Below are 15523 nucleotides of genomic sequence, written 5' to 3'. Positions count from 1 at the left end.
TCAGACCTGACGATCTCCTGAGGTCCCTTCCAACCCTACAATTCAGTGATTCTGTGAGCAGCACCAGCAGTTTGTGGAGGCTGCTCTGTGGACACCCCACGAGCACAGAGCAGACGGGAGGTGTAGTTGTGGCTGATGTGTCTATCGTCCCCACCAGGCTAACCCCCCCTTGTGGGGATCCCATCCCTTTGGGGGATGCCCATCTGCTCCCAGTGCCCTGCCAAAGAGCTTTCCTGGAAAGCCTGAGCGCCAAATCCTCCCAGCAGTGGGGGCACATCAGGTCTCCAGCAGCTGCCATCACCCCTTCCCTGCTCGGTTTTTAACAGTGATGGAGCCACACAGGTTGGTCACAGGCTGGACAAACTGTGTGGGGCTGCATCGCCACCGTGGCCAGATACAACCCGGGGTGTCCCCAGGGGGCACTTCCCTAAATGAGGCACAGCCTGGGGGCTCTTTGTCCTCATCCCTACTTTTAGGGACCAAACGGAGCCAAAAGCTGGGTGCAAAGCCAGTCAGGAGGAGCAGGGCTTGCACTGGGACAAGCGTGGGGCTGGGTCCAAACATCCCCAGCCAAGCCCCTGCCCAACTCGTCTCGTGGTGTGCTGGGTGCTGTGCGTCCCCCTCGGCTTGTGGCTGTGTTTCCGCAGCGGAGAATTGCTGGTGCTGCTGCCTCCCGCCCAGGCTGAGAGCTTCTGAGATCAGAGATGCTCTTACACGAAACCCAACTATTACCGCTGGCTTTTAAAGGCCAGACTGAAGTTCCGAGGGAATAAAGTTCAATTTTCCGTAGATCTAATTTGAAACCATTTTAATGCCCATTAAGATAGAGAGACTCAAGCGGATTGTGCAGGCTGGAAGACAAGGAGAGGGAAAAAAGTTATTATTGACATTTTGGTTTAGGTCTTTATTCTACCCAGAACTCCCCACTTCTGCCCAGCGGCTTTGAGTAACGCTATTGTTAGAGTCAGAATGGCAATTCTGGTGTCCTTTTTATTACTGGAATAAAAAACAATCCTGGAGGCCTCGCCTGAAATCAGTGTAATGGCATCAGCAGCCATGGAAAGAACTCCAGGAGCTGCAGGGTCCCCTGGGCATTGCCTGCTGGGTGCTGGCTGCTGGGGTGACCCCACAGAGCCCCGGGCAGTGCCCTGCTTCTGGGATGCATATAGGATGAGCCCCAAAGGGGGTTGGTTTTGGTTTTGGGGTTTTGTTGTTTGTTGGTTTGTTTGTTTTGAGGGATTGTTTGTTAGGTTTTGGTTTGTTTTGGGGTTGTTTTTGCTTTTTTTTTTTTTTTTTTTTGGCCACTGGGATGGAAATGGCAGCTTGGGTGGGCTTGGGGTTGTCCCGGGGCTGCGCTCGCTGCCGTTCGCCCCGGAGCCTGCTGAGGGCAGCAAACCCCCAGGCAGCGCTGCCGCCTGTGCAGGATGCGGCCCGGCCCGGCCCGGCTTTCTGGGGAAATCCCCGGAGGGTGAAGATCCCCAAATGCAAAGCCGAGCCCCAGGAAGCTCCCGGAATCTCCATTCTGGGTTGGGTTTCGCCTTGGGGTCCCCCATCGCCGCCACCCATCCCTGGTGGGGAGCACTGGGTGGTGCTGGGTGCCTCCCGTCCCGGTCCCCAGGGCTGGATCCGACCCCAGCGCCTGCTCCACCAGCTGAGCCCCACAGCTCGCCTCCAACAGCAGCAGGCACAGCGAATGGTAACAAAAGCTCTTGTACATGTAGGAACATGCATGTGTCCTCGTTTCCCCTTTGGTGCTGGCCCTGTGGGTGGAAATCCTCCTGCGTTAGGAAAAAAAATAAATACAAACAAAATATGGTTTCTGACCCATTTTGACCTTGAAAAGGACCAGTGAGATCTGCGTTTTGGCAAAGGAGAGCAAGAAGGCATCAGAGCACACAGCAGCTGCAGCAACCCCTGCGGGCAGTGGCCAGGGCTGGCCCCAGCTCTGGGAACAGCCCCGGCTGCGGCTTGGGGAGCCCCTGGAGCCCCCCTGCCCTGCCCCAGGGGAGGCTGCTCCAGCAGAGGGGAACGGCAGCGTGAGACCCGCAGCTGAGCCCTGGAACAGGCACAAAGCACCAGGCTGGGACCCATGCAGAGCTGTGCCAGAGGCGCCTGGAAATGTGGATTGATGCGCTTCCCCAGATTCAGCCGTGCAGCACTGTACTTAGAGGCACTGGTACAGCCAGGGAGAGGAACACGAGAGCCTTCCTGCTCCAGATTTAGCTCTTCATTGATTTTCCAGCTGCAGGCAGCAGTCGCTGTCCCAGCGCTCACATCGCCCGTTAAAGACATCACAGAAACGAGAGGAAAACGAGGCAGCACTGTGATTTTGATGAAGACGACTAAAAGCTGTGACTGGCAATTTCTGGGAGGAAAATTTGTCCCTCGTAGTGTGGGGACCAGGCTGCATTTATCGTGAACAGCTCAAAGACACCAAGGGCTCCTGGCTGCTCACATGTCCGGGTCACAGCAGCACCCCCAGCTCACCCTGGCAGCACCATGACCAGCAGGAGGGACCCGTGGTCCTTGATTTGGGCTCATCCCCACGTAGCTAAAGGCACAACCGGGTTCAAAATCCCCCCACCCGTGCCGGGTGCTGACTCAGCAGCGCACGCCCTGTGTAAACGCCCGCCAGCTGCTGCCCCGGCCGCTGTTTGCTCAGGCTGCGCCACTCTGTTTGCCTTGCGGGGATCACGATGCAGGGAGATGGCCTTTCGGCCGGCAAATGGGGCAGGGCGGCCCCGGCAGCTGGGGGAGACCCTCCCCATTTCAGGGCTAAAACCTGCCCGAGGTGCCTCCAGCATCTCAGCTCTTGCGCTCCCCGGTCCCAGAAGCAGCAACTCATCAGCAAGATCCCAATTAAATCCTTCACGGAGCTCTAGGAGCCACAGAAAAATGCACCCGCCACAGCATAACCCAGCTGCCATACAGCCAGGAAAATTATTTATTATCTTTTCCTTGCAACAGAGATATAGGGAAAAAAAGCACCCACCCTCCCCAGGTGCAAACAGCAGCAGCTGCAGCTTCCACGTAGGAATCTATGTACATCACAGTGTAAAGTCCATCGGGAAAAAAAAAATTCCATCCAAGTCTTAAAAAACTCCCCAAGGATGACCTAAAACCAGGAACCAGAAAAAGTGGTTGAGAAAATAGGTTGGGCCCCTCCCTCTCGCTATAAAATATATATAATTTCTAAGGCGACATTTCACAAAACCAGAAGCGAGCTTCCTAAAGAGTCTGAGCTGACAGCCGACGGCACCGCGCGGGCACGGCTCGCGTCGGCACGAGAACCTCCACCCACCCCGCGGCCTCAGTGGTCGGCATAGTCCTTGGTCTCCACGCCGGTCTCGTTGAGCACCGTGGTCCTCATGATGGCCTCGGTGACCGCGTAGGGGTCGCAGTTGGCCGCTGGCCGCCGGTCCTCGAAGTAGCCGAAGCCGTCCTGGCCCACCTGGCGCGGGATGCGGATGCTGGCGCCTCGGTTGGCCACGCCAGCGGAGAACTCGAAGATGTTGGAGGTCTCGTGGTGGCCGGTGAGCCGCCGGGAGTTGTCCCTGCCGCCCCGCGGGTCGTAGACGCAGATGTGGTAGTCGTGCCGCTTGCTCAGCTTCTCGATGGCCGCTTCGATGTGTCTGTGGGGGACCAGAATGGGGTCAGGTTTGGTGTGGGGACCAGCAGAGCCATGGGGCACTCTCAGGCCACCACTTATGACAACGTGCTCTTAAAATCAGATGTTCCCCCAGCTCGGCACGTGGCCCCAACCCTCCCGCGTGCAGCCCAGGGCTCCCCCAGGGACTCACTTGAGGCCCCCGTCCCTCCGCATCTCCTCGGTGCTGTAGTTGGTGTGGCAGCCGGCCCCGTTCCAGTTGCCCGTCATCGGTTTGGGGTCCAGAGTGGCCACCACCCCGAAGTCCTCGCAGACGCGGTGCAGGATGAAGCGAGCCATCCAGAGGTGATCGCCCATCTCGATGCCTTCGCACGGCCCCACTTGAAATTCCCACTGGAAGGTGAGAGCGGATGTGTTGTGGGGGACAGGAGAGATTTGTGCCTCAGCTGTGGGGCAGCCTGTGTCCCTGTCACACCCCCCACGAGAGCTGCCAGCATGGGGAGTGGCTGAGCTTTATAGTTCACCCATCAGGAATCAGCAATGGGATGGGGAGCATTGAGTTAGACAACAGGACAGCTTTGGCACACCAAAAAAAAAAAAAAAAAAAAGGGAATAAACTGTTCACAACTAAGGAGAGAAAATCGGAGGGCTTTTCTCAAAATGGAAGTAAATAAGTATCACGCCCTGCTCCAAGGCTGGTGCTCAAGCAGCTGGCATGTAAGATCCTCCTGCAAGCTGGGCACGGGACTAAAGATGTCCCCACGAGTCCTTCCTGGGGACAGGGTTGCGCCACCCTTGGTGACTAAGCTGGGATGACGCATCCACAGCTGCTGGCATGGCCTGGCCGGAGCGCAGGGTGCTGGGGGCAGCTGAGGAGGACCCTGAAAAGATCAGGGCAAACAGCAGGGTCGTTAAAAGCCGTGCCTCAGCCCCGCTGCTGATAAACCCCTGCTTATCAGCGGGAGAATCAAATCGCCGTCGGCCAGTCTGGCCACCTGCATAAAGCAATCACAGGCTCCCTTGTGTCAGCTCCTAAAAAACCCAAATCGCCTCCAGCTGCTGCCCAAGGCTGTGTCCCACAGGAGGTTCCCAGCTCTCAGGGCAGGGCAGCAGGACACAGACACCCTCAGCTCCACTTGCTGCTCTCACAGCCCGTCCTGGCTCACGCTGACACCGTGCTGGGCACCGCAGGGTGGCCCAGCCCCACTTTCCATCACTGGGAACCCAACAGCAGAGAAGCCCCAAGGAGAAATGGGGAGCACAAGCCTGGGAGAAGCAGACCTGGATCATGGTCAGCATCCACGGGGCTGCGGGCACCTACCTGGGAGGGCATCACCTCCGCGTTGGTGCCACAGATCTTCACCCCCGCGTACAGACAAGCCTTGTAGTGGGACTCCACGATGTCCCGCCCGTACACCTTATCCGCTCCAACCCCACAGTAATAGGGGCCTGGGAAGGAAACAGAAGGCATCACACAATTACGGCTTTGGGGAGGAACGGCAGTGTGCCCCCGCCACCCCCAGGCACTGGGACCAGAATCGGCTGCAGAGGATTTATGGGGATCAAATGGGGATCCTTGGTGCATCGGGACACCAACCCCAACGCCGGGGAGCAGTGAGTGACCATCTGTGCAACCTCGGCCTTATCTCTGCGGCTCAACAGGACTCGTAACGCCAACTGGGAGGCAGCCAGGAGATAAGGAGAGCTTGGCTGGGTCTGCCCCAGGGCACCCCACTGACCCTCTGAGCACTTCAAGCTCCGGAGATTGTTCTGCCAGCAGCTGGCATTGTTCGTGCCCAGAGCAGTCAGCTGGCTGTGGTTTTGCAGCGCTCTTCCTCATTCACACAGGTCAGAGGAAGATCTTCTCCCCGCCTAGGGGAAGGGAGATGTTGCAAACAGCTCGTCCCTGCGACGCGAAGAAGTCAGGTTGGGAAACCCCTGGCCCTCTCCCAGGAGGTGCTCAGCCTCGTGCTGCAGCACCCGGCCGGTCCCTTCACCAACAGCCGCGGGGAGATTTTTCCGGCCGAGCTCTCCTGCCCTTGACAAACAAGTCGTGCAGCCCAGAGCTGTTTGTGCAGTGGGGTCTGGCAGGAGCAGCGCTGCCGACCGGCTCACGTGAGCCATGGGGCAGTCGGCAAAACAGCTCCGGCCCTCCTTCTCCTGGCTCCCGCAAGGGGAAATGTGCCCGAGTGTTGGGATGGGATGGGATGGGATGGGATGGGATGGGATGGGATGGGATGGGATGGGATGGGATGGGATGGGATGCTCGGTGTAGGACAGCATCCCCCGGTGAGCATTTGGGCTGGGGTTTGCAGGAAGGCGCTTACCCTGCGGGCCGGGGAAGCCGTTGTCGGGCCAGCCGTAGGGGTGGCCGTTGATGCCCAGCAGCGTGTACTCCTGCTCCATCCCGAACCAGGGGTGGCTGTCCTTCACCAGGTCCATGACTTTCTTGCAGGTGTGCCTCAGGTTGGTCTCTGTGGGCAGGGAGATCCTGGTCAGACCCACACTGTGGGCACGCACCCACCACGTTCAGCTCCATCCCACTCGAGCCTCAGCCACCTCCCAGAGCATTTCCCACAGAAGTCCCAGGGAAAGCAGTGAATGAATCCCCTTTCCTGCAGGGCCTTCTGCTCACCAGGTTCCTCCTTGCAGAGCCACTGCATGCCCACAGCATCAGGCCACAGGCCCAGGAGGTTTCATTAAATTACCCCCAAAACCACTGCCTCCACTGCATGAGCATCCTTCTCCTGCACACATCCTCCTCCCCAGCCCTGTCCCCGGGCACCCGGCACACCTGGGAGCAGGGACTGACCACCTCCCACTGCTCCTCTGCTGCCATCTCCAGCTCCTCATCTCCTTCCAGCTCTGTGGTTTTGGAAGCAGCTGGGCTGGCTCAGGAGCAGGACCCCGTGCCATCTGAGGTCCTTAATGACAACGCAGCCCCGCTCCAGGAGCTGGAGGGCTGGGAGCTGCCCGGCTCCAGCAGCCGGGGCTGGCTTTAAGCCTTGCTCTGGCAGAGGCAGTGCTGCCGGGAAGGGATCTCAACCCAAACCCTTCCCCCCAGGCATCCCCTCCTCCATCCTGGACTTTATCAGATGGACAGACAGACACCGGGACTGCAGACTTCTGCCCTTGGCGATAAGCCCTTGCAGAGGCCCGGAGCCACGCCAGCACTTTCACATTCCTTTCCTGCAGCCATCAACAAGGCAGCCACCAAGCCGAAGCATTACTGGGAGCTGCTATTCCCCTCCCCGAGCGCTTTGAACACCGCTTCTCACCTACAGTTTCCCCTTATTTACAAGCCAGAGCACTGATGCTTTGCATGGCCCCGCAGGGCTGGGCGCGCTCAGGATCAAACCCTGGGCCACCCCGTGCCACCCTTCCGCACGGGAGCGGGGCGGCAGCCACCTCTCGCTGTGCTGCTCCTCGCCCTTCAGAGCAGCTGCTGCAACAGGTCCCTGCACGCACCCGCCTCTGCCGGTGCTTGCATTTCAGAGCCTCAGGCCAAGAGCTCAGCGCAGGTTGGTGAGGAGCAGCATCAGTGCCAGCGGTCTCCTCAAACACAGGCACCCCGAGTTATAGCGGGGTGGCTGGGATTAGTAGTTATTAACGACACCGGTGCTCACCTGCAGGTTTCCTGTTGTACTTGAGCACTTCGCACAGCACCAGCTTGTTGGGGTCCAGGCAAAAAGGGTCCCTGAACATGCAGACGGGCACCAGGAACATGTCGCTGTTGGAGCCCTCTGCCTGTGCTGTGCTGGAGCCATCAAAATTCCACTCGGGGACATCTGTGGGGTGGGAGAGGGACAAAGGGAAGAGCGGGGTTGGGAGGAGGCATCTCACGTATGGATTGTGCGAGGTGCTGCTGGCTTAGACTCTGCATGGAGCACACAAGAGGGCACCAAGCGCCGTGGCATGACGGCCACTGAGGTTTTCCTGCACAACCCTGAGCACCGGTGCATTCACCCACCCCGGTGCCATCCAGCAGGGCAGGATCAGCCCCGGAGCTTTTCCTCCCCGCCGGCCACCCTCTGCCAACGCCTGGCACGCAGCGCGCTGGATGCCAGCCCGGCTCCACGCCTGTTTGCCCGGTGGCCAGGGGCGAGGATCTCGCGTTCCCCTTCCCACCCAGGGCTGACGACAGATGAGAGATTAGGCAAACGGCAGCCTCGCAGCCGGATATTTACACTGCCACTTTGTACAACCCCGTGAGACAGCTGCAGCGGGCATCAGCGGTGCCACGCAACTGAGGAGGGCAAGCACCGACTCCCACCGCCCGAAGCGCCCCAAAACTTGATCCCAGCGATGCTCGGCGCCAACAGGAGGGACCACTGGCAGCATTACCTTCGATGCTCTTGGGCTCCTTGTCGAGGGTCCTGCTCTTGCAGCGCACCCCCTCGCCGCTGCCGTCGATCCAGACGTAGGTGACCTGCACCTGCCCGCCCTGGGGCAGCCGCATGTACTGCTCCCGCACCAGCTTGTTCAGCCTGGAGCTGTGCGACACCGACATGGCGACAGCCCTGCGGGACGGGAGCGCGCCGTCACCCTCTGCCCCCTTCCCCACTGTACCCCCTGCCCTCCTTTCCCCCCCCTACCCTCTTTGCCCCCTTCCCTGCTCTTACTTTCCAGCCAGCCCCTCTGCCAAAGCGCCCCCCCGCCGTCTGCCACCCCCAGCCGGTCCCCCCGGTCCCCTCGCTCCCCGTGTCCCCGTCCCCGTCCCCCCCCCACGGGACTCGAACCCGTGGCCCCGCCGCTCACCGGCCCCAGCGCTGCCCCCGGCCGCGCCCGCCGCTCTTTATAGGGCGGGGGGCGGCGCGGGGGCGGCTCCGCCCGGGGGGGGCGGCACCGAGCGGGGACACGGCCCCGGCCGGGGGGGCGGGCAGGGCCCTGGGGTGCTGGGGGGGGGGCCGGGCAGGTTGGGTAGGGGGTGCTCGGGGGGGGTGGGGGATGCTCGGGGGGCGGCGGGCACCGAGGGCAGCTCGGTGCGGGAGCGCTGGGTGAGAAGCCTGGGGCACAGAAGGGTCCAGGGAGCACCGTGTCCAGCCCCCGGTTCTGCTCAGCATCACCCCAAAGCAGCCCCTGTGTCGTGGAGCCTGTCCCAGCCCCCGACCACCTCTGGGTGCAGAGCCTCTCCCTAATCCCCACCCTGCCCCTCCCCTGTCCCAGCTCCATGCCGTCCCCTCGGGTCCTGTCGCTGTCCCCAGGGAGCAGAGCTCAGCGCCTGCCCCTCCGCTCCTCACCCATCTTCCCCTCCAGACTCCTCACCATCTCCCTAGCATTCCCTTGGATGCTCTCTGACAGCTCTATGTCCTTAAAAATAACGAGTCCTGTTTATTCAGACTCTAATCTGCCACCTCCCTCCTGGTGGTTTGTTTCTGTAGGGTCACCCCGATGGCATTTTGCCCCCCAGCCCCGCTCCAGGGCTGTGACAGGGGTCCTGGTGGGTGCCACACTCCTCCCTAGCACCCCCAGGACCATGCCCCCCAGGAATCCTGTCCTGCCCCTTGCACGGACAAACTGTTGTGCTAAAACACATTATTTTACATTATCAAGCACCAGAGAGTCATTAAGGACCTTCAGAAGCAAAACCCACCCGCACGCAGCAGTGGTTCTGCTCCGACTCACAGGCAGCTGCGAGAACCCAGCAAACAGGTGGGAGCTGGAGCCGACTGCTTCAATACAGCAGCGATTTCCAGCTATCGAGCTGAAACCAAATCTCAATTAGATTAATTAAACAGGCTGCTGCCTTTTTACTTTGCCAAAGATATGGCGTTGCAGGGCTCCCAGTTGTCCCAGCAGGCAGAACAAACCGGCCCCAGTGCACCGACGGCACGAGCGCAGCGCAAACAGCCAGCGCTGGCAGCTCACGGGCGTTATCTCAAATCCCCTGATAGTGTTTTTTGGGGGGAGGAGGGAGAGGATTTCCAATAAAACCCAAAGGTCCCAGCTGCCAGAGCTGCAGGAGAGCACCACAACTCCCCACTCTCCCTTGTTTTTCTATTTTAAAAGAGGAGAAAATGCTTTAAAACATGCCCGGGCTCCGAAGCAGTGCGGGGCTTTGCTACCTCAGGCAGACTCATGCTTTCGGCTGTCTGACTCACCCCCAGGAATGTTTCTGTGCAAAACAGTGAAACATCTCCGTGCCACCAGGGCAGCTAAAAAGCCCTCTTGCAGCAAACCCTCCCCTGCGCCTCCTGGCCGGGCACCCACCCGCAGCTCTGGTTTTCTTCTGGAGGTGTTTTGCTCCCGCAGGCAGATAAACAACCGGGAAGACACACGAAAGCATCTGCGATTGCACAAGCACCAGGAAATGAGATCGACAGACAGAGAGGCAAAAGCTAATTAGCAATTTTGGTCCCCAGGTTGTGACATCAGTGGCACCTGGACGTCACCCGCCCTGCCAGCCGCGGGTGCTGCCCCGAGGGAAGGAGGTCAGCACCCAGGGATGTGCCCGAGGTTACCTGAAGCGGCGGTGGTGGAGGGCACAGGGCTCCCTGGTGGCACCCTCCGTGCCGGGTGTCACACAGGGACTTTGTGCAGGAGCCCCTCAAAGCATGCAGCTCCGAACCAGCCACCTCCCTCAGCCGGGTGCTTTGGGGACACATCCATAAATCTGGCTGCGAAGCCCAAACGTTTCCTCGTTCCTGGCTGGAAATTGTCACGAACAGGGCGGCAGCCCAGGAGGAAGCGTGTGCCTGGGTGTGCAGCCCAGGCGGGGTCCCAGAGGTGTTCCCGAGGCGGCTGCGTGGCCGTGGGTGTGCTGGCCGTGTCACTGCCCCCCTGCCCACGCTGGGCTGCTCTGAGGCTCCCACATGGGAGCTGGAGCCCACGGGGGATGCAAGGGGCTGGTGCTGCGCTTCCATGGCTGGGGGTGAGGAGGGAGAACCCACGGCCCCCATCCCGGGAAAACAACACAAACCTGGCCCTGAGAGCAGCCAGCACTGAGCCCCTCGCGAGTTGCATTGGTCTAACACAGTGCTGATGCTTTCACGTGAGCTGTGCAGCACCAGGGTTCAGCCAAGATCCACGAGTCCTCACTTTATGCCCAGCAAAAGCTCTGGTTTTCCTCCTGAAAGTGCCCAGAAACACTCCAAAACTGTGTACACAGCAGGCTCAAAAATACAGAGAAACGAAACAAAACACCGACTGCACTAATGTCCAGTAGTAACTGTATGGTTCAGGGAGGAAAACTCATTTTTGGACAGCTGGAAGTGCCGAGCACCAAAATAGTTGCAGGGGGAAGACAGAACAAACACCGGTAATCCCTTCCCTGGTCAAAGCCCAGCCCGGCAGGGCAAACAGGGCGCTCCTATGGCTTGGGGCAGCAGGGACGGCTCCAGCCTGCGAGCACAGGGTCCCATGCCTGCCCCAAACACCGCTAGTGGGGCAGCTCACCAAATATTTGATGGATACCACAGCGTTGTTTAGCCACAAAAGCCTGCTAGGGATTTTAGCAAGGCATTCCTGCCATACAGTGTTAACACCTGCTTATTTGCATTTTGCTGTCCACCATGGGATCAAGTCTTATCTCACCATGGTCTAATTCCAGCCCTTTCCATAGCAGAAACTGGACTGTACGCTAATAGCAACGAGCACATTTCCGACCTGGATCCCTGAGCCTCTTGAACCACCTTTTACCCTCCAGCCGATGAGCTCTGGGCTCCTTGCAAACAGCGGGCTCCTGCCCGCCCGCGCCGCGACAGGCACAGCAAACAGCAGCCACCGCCAGGCACCGGGGCGAGGGATGCATGAGCCACCCAAGGTCAGTGTGCCGGAGGGATTCAGGCAGGAGCAGGGATGTCCTTGTGTCTGTGAACGGTCACACATTAAATCTCCAGTGGGCTTTGCAGAAGGCTATTTGGGGAGGGTTTTCTCCAGCCGGAGGACTGCAGGAGGAGCAGATCCCCGGCACGGAGGAGCCATCACCTCCCCTGCGGTGGCTGTGAAGCTCAGAGGTGAGCACGGGCTTGGCAGGGGTCTCCCATGGCTCCATGCTGAGCCCCCTGCCCAGCACCTGGATCAAGCTGCAGCCAGCGACCCCTGGGGAGCTCTAGCCAAGGCTGAAACTCCTCCAGGTTTTATCTCCCTGACTTTGAGGCTTTATCAGCCCGAACATTTCCCAGCCTTGCCAAGATACACCAAAGATATTATTAAAGCCTTTGCTTTATTAACAGTAGAAGCCTTAGCAAATTTTCCAGGTTGAAAACCTTCAGGAACAGACACAAGCTTTAAACAGATACAAGCTGGGGTGACTTTGGGCAAAGGACCCGTCGCTGCCCACACCTTCCCCAGCCACAAGCAGCAGGATGGGCACCTGGGGCTGGGGGTGCTGCAGCCTTGGGCAGTGGTCAGCCCCCCCAGCGCCCAGACACGCCACAAAGCAGAGCTAGCAGGATGGAGAATTGGGTTTTTATTCAAAATTATCCTCCAGGAATCAGGGTGCTGCTCTGAAATGAGGGGGATTGCCCTGGGTGCTGCTCATGGATGACACCTCCGAAGCATCGCCTGCAGCCCCAGGCGGGAGCGCTCCCTCTGCCCGCTCCAGGTTTGGCCACTCCAAACAGCACGTGCTGCTCTGTCCCTGCCAAAACTGTTTGACGGGGAGATTAGAGGGAAGGCAAAGAGCAGGGTCGGTGTGGGGGAGCCCGGCACAAACACCATAAAGGGATTAGAGGGCAGGGGGCTGGGGGTGTGCGGGGATTTTCCTGCGTAGCACTCAGGAAGGGGCGGATACCTGCAGGTAAGAGGACAGGAGGTGGATGCTGCGGGATGCTGGAGGTGGGTTTGCGCTCCCCAGCAGGTTTGCAATAACTTCCTGAGGCTGCTGTTGGGACGTGGCAGGATACGGGCAGGGTGGGCCAGGTCAGCCCTGAAGGGTTTAGCAGGGGTGAGCCCACTCTGGTGCTGGAGGTGGTGTTATGGACACGGCAGATCTGGCCGTCCCGTGGAGCTCACCCTGTTCGTGTGCCTGTGCCATGGCACTAGGCACGAGCATCGCTGGGCGATGTCTCCTCGGGGGGTGAAGCAGCATTTCTGCCTCCAACACACGCTCACTTTTACACTTTTCCTACAAAACATCTGAAGTGACAGTTTGCATTCACAGTTAGAACACATTTAAGCAACACAAATCTCGTTATGCCTGGATGTTTGCACCCAAACCACTTTCTCTTCATTCAAGCAGCAGTTACACCTTTTCCTATACACAAACGCACACACACGCACAGATAACTCACAGATAATTGTCTCACCAGAGCACACCTGGGCAACCCACAGTCCCAACTCAAATGGCACTTAGGTGGCCACCAGCCCTATTCTGGTAGCCCAGCTCCCAGCCTGGGCTCTCCCTGGGTCCATGAGCCTCCTGCTCAGACTCACCCCAACTCACTCCCACCCCGATGGAAACTGAGACATCCCAAATTGTGATTTTCCCACTTTTCCTCTCATCAAGCCTTGTCTGAACCAAGCAAGGATAGATTTCAACCAGGTCCATGCTGTCCTCCACAAGTGCAGACAAGGGGTGATTTTGGCACGGGGTGAGCCTCTCCACCTCCAGATACGTGCTTTCTCTGGCACCAGCTGGATGCCAGCACAGCCAAGCCATGTCCCTTCCTGTGCCTTATCCGGGCTGGCTGGGGCAGCTCCGTGCCCAGCAGGTTTTGGAGGATGCCCTCCAACCACAGGTGGTCAGGAGATAACGCCTTGCAACACTGCCCTATTGTGATGAGCCAGAGATTTGCTCAAGATCACAGCAAAACCCAGCTGCAGAGGCAGCGATTCATCACCAGCCTCACGTGAGTGAGTCAGCCTCAGCGAGGGCCCCGGCTCCCACTTCTCACGCTGGGGGTGGTTTGCAGGAAGCTTCTATGGATGGTTTTGGGGTTTATTCCCAGCTTCAGGGACACATGGGCACTTGTTTCAGTAAGGTTGGTCCCAACAGGACGCAGAGCTTTTATTTTTATTATTATTTTTAAACCATCAGCATTCATTTTTAGCAAAACCAAACCTCAAGGCTCACCAAAACCCCCATAAGAGCAAAGTGCTGTGAGCAGAGCTGCCAAACAAGCACATTAACCCCCTCCATACCACACACAAGTTATGATCAACAGCAAGCAATGCACCCGAGCAGAAGGGTGAGCAGCCACCGCAGCCTCCTCGCCCAGCTGCCTTCCCAGCCCGTATCCTGTTTGGCAACCCAAATTTACAGCCTCACACAGATGCAAACCTTTTTCACTTCCCTTGCCGCTTGTGCCGAGCCTTTGCTGATGTCAGCCCCTGCACTCACAGCAGCGTGACTTGGTTTGCCAGGGCTGGGGGTGACGGACTTTGAGAGAAAACAGGAGCAGGCATTTCGATGCTGTTTTTGGTGGCACCGATGTTGACCCCCAAATGGTGCTTTTCTCTGCAGAAGTAACGTTATCTCTTTTATCTCATGATTTCAGGAGCTGGATTTTTTTTTTTTTCCTTAAAGTTAATTAAGTGATTTAAAGGTGATTCTTGCAACTTGTAGGATTTGGCCTTAGATGCACAGAACCTTGAGTAGGTGCCCTGTAGTGTTCTGAGGCCATTAGTGCAGCAGGGGAGAAATTTCTTTGGCAAAAGCTTTGTTTTTTTCTCCTTACCACTAAAGGCCACCTCACTGCAGTCCTTTGCATAAACACGTTGATTTTGGCAAAAGTTGGCTTTGAATTAGCCCGGAGCAAAGCAGCCTGGTGTGCATGAGTGCTTTGGGCTTGTGGGCGTTGAACCTGCCCAGGCTGCAGCTCACTTCTTGTGGGGTGCCCGCCCTGCCCAATTTAAAACAAACATGCCAACCCTACAGACTCCCTTGTTCTGGGGGAAAAGGCTCACTAAGAACTTCATTTTGGCCTGGTTCAACCCATTTTCCAAGCAGTTGCAAAAAAGAAAGAAAGGAGTTTCTGTTGTTCCCTAGCAAAGCATCTCCATCCACATCAGCTTTATTCCCACCAGGAGACGAAGACAGTTCAAGTTTGCTTTGCTGCAATAGTGGCACCTGGCCTGGAGCTCCCTGCCCCCTTGGGTGCCCGTCCTATGCCTTCAACCCAAACCTGATCACTATTGAGCCCAAAGCAGAGCTTATTCCATCACCCAAGCCTTGGGAGCATCGCCCAGCATCACCCCAGGGCACGCTGGTGATGCAGCCATCAGTTGCTTGCCTGCTCATCAGGACTTCTGCTGCTGGAGCATACGACACAAGTTACGGTGCCCGTGCACGTACCCTAACCTGGGAGATTAGCAGCACCTTGCACTTCCAGCTGCACGGGGGCAGAGCAGGCAGCATTGCTGCTCCCTCTCCTCATGTGGTGCCTGCACAGCCCTTGCATTGCCTCCTGCCCAGCCGTAGCGGGGCTCTGCAGTGAATCACTCCTCGATTCCACCTCCAGCTGCTGGCTCAGTAATTGCTCCTGGCTCACAAGCACCAAAGACAAACGGTCCGGGACCGGCCAGGCTCCGTAACGGGCTGTGTGCCTCTGAGCCTAATTAGCAGTGTCACTTTGTGCTGTGCACGCATTCAAGCTCCTGCTGAAGTGGGTGCTGCCTTCTCGTGCTGGGTCTAAAGCTACAGGGCAACAAGGATCAGGGTAAGTCACCAAGAAACTTCAAACCCTCCAGGTCCTTCTCTGCCCCTTGCAGCCTGACCCCACCACTGCTCCCTGCCCCCTCTGCTAATGATCCCATGGAGCAGCCCCTGGGGAGCTCAGCCATGCTGCTGCACCAGGAGCTCTTCCCACATCCTCCCTGCCCCAGAATCTGGGGGCATCCTGAGTTATTTTCAAGGGCTTTGGCCTCATCCTGCCTCAAACACGTCCATCCCCCTTCCAGCTCCCCTGCCATCTCTGCATCACCTGTGAAGGAGCAGAACAGGGCAGGACACCAGAGGTACCACCAGCTGAGCCC

The 15523-nt window shown here is 58.4% G+C and overlaps 1 protein-coding gene across 2 annotated transcripts; it reads right to left on the bottom strand.

Annotated features, from left to right (window-relative positions):
- Window positions 1-2914: 2914 nt before the first annotated feature.
- LOC309885736 (glutamine synthetase) lies at window positions 2915-8360 on the bottom strand. Of its 2 annotated transcripts, none has more exons than XM_082775993.1 (7): window positions 8347-8360; window positions 7952-8127; window positions 7234-7395; window positions 5935-6081; window positions 4929-5056; window positions 3801-4000; window positions 2915-3632 (listed from the first exon to the last, which is right to left on the bottom strand). In XM_082775993.1, exons 2-7 carry the CDS (start codon window positions 8115-8117, stop codon window positions 3311-3313), a joined length of 1125 nt encoding a protein of 374 aa, XP_082632119.1. In that variant the 5' UTR covers window positions 8118-8127; window positions 8347-8360; the 3' UTR covers window positions 2915-3310. The 2 variants fall into 2 exon arrangements, with proteins under 2 accessions (XP_082632119.1, XP_082632118.1); XM_082775992.1 differs by having other exon boundaries at window positions 7952-8128; window positions 8332-8350.
- Window positions 8361-15523: the final 7163 nt, after the last annotated feature.

This window comes from Aythya marila (assembly GCF_965140915.1).
Source record: "Aythya marila genome assembly, chromosome: 19".
Lineage (NCBI taxonomy): Eukaryota > Metazoa > Chordata > Aves > Anseriformes > Anatidae > Aythya > Aythya marila.
Note: the sequence above shows the minus strand (reverse complement) of the source record. Positions and strands in the feature narration are given on the sequence as shown.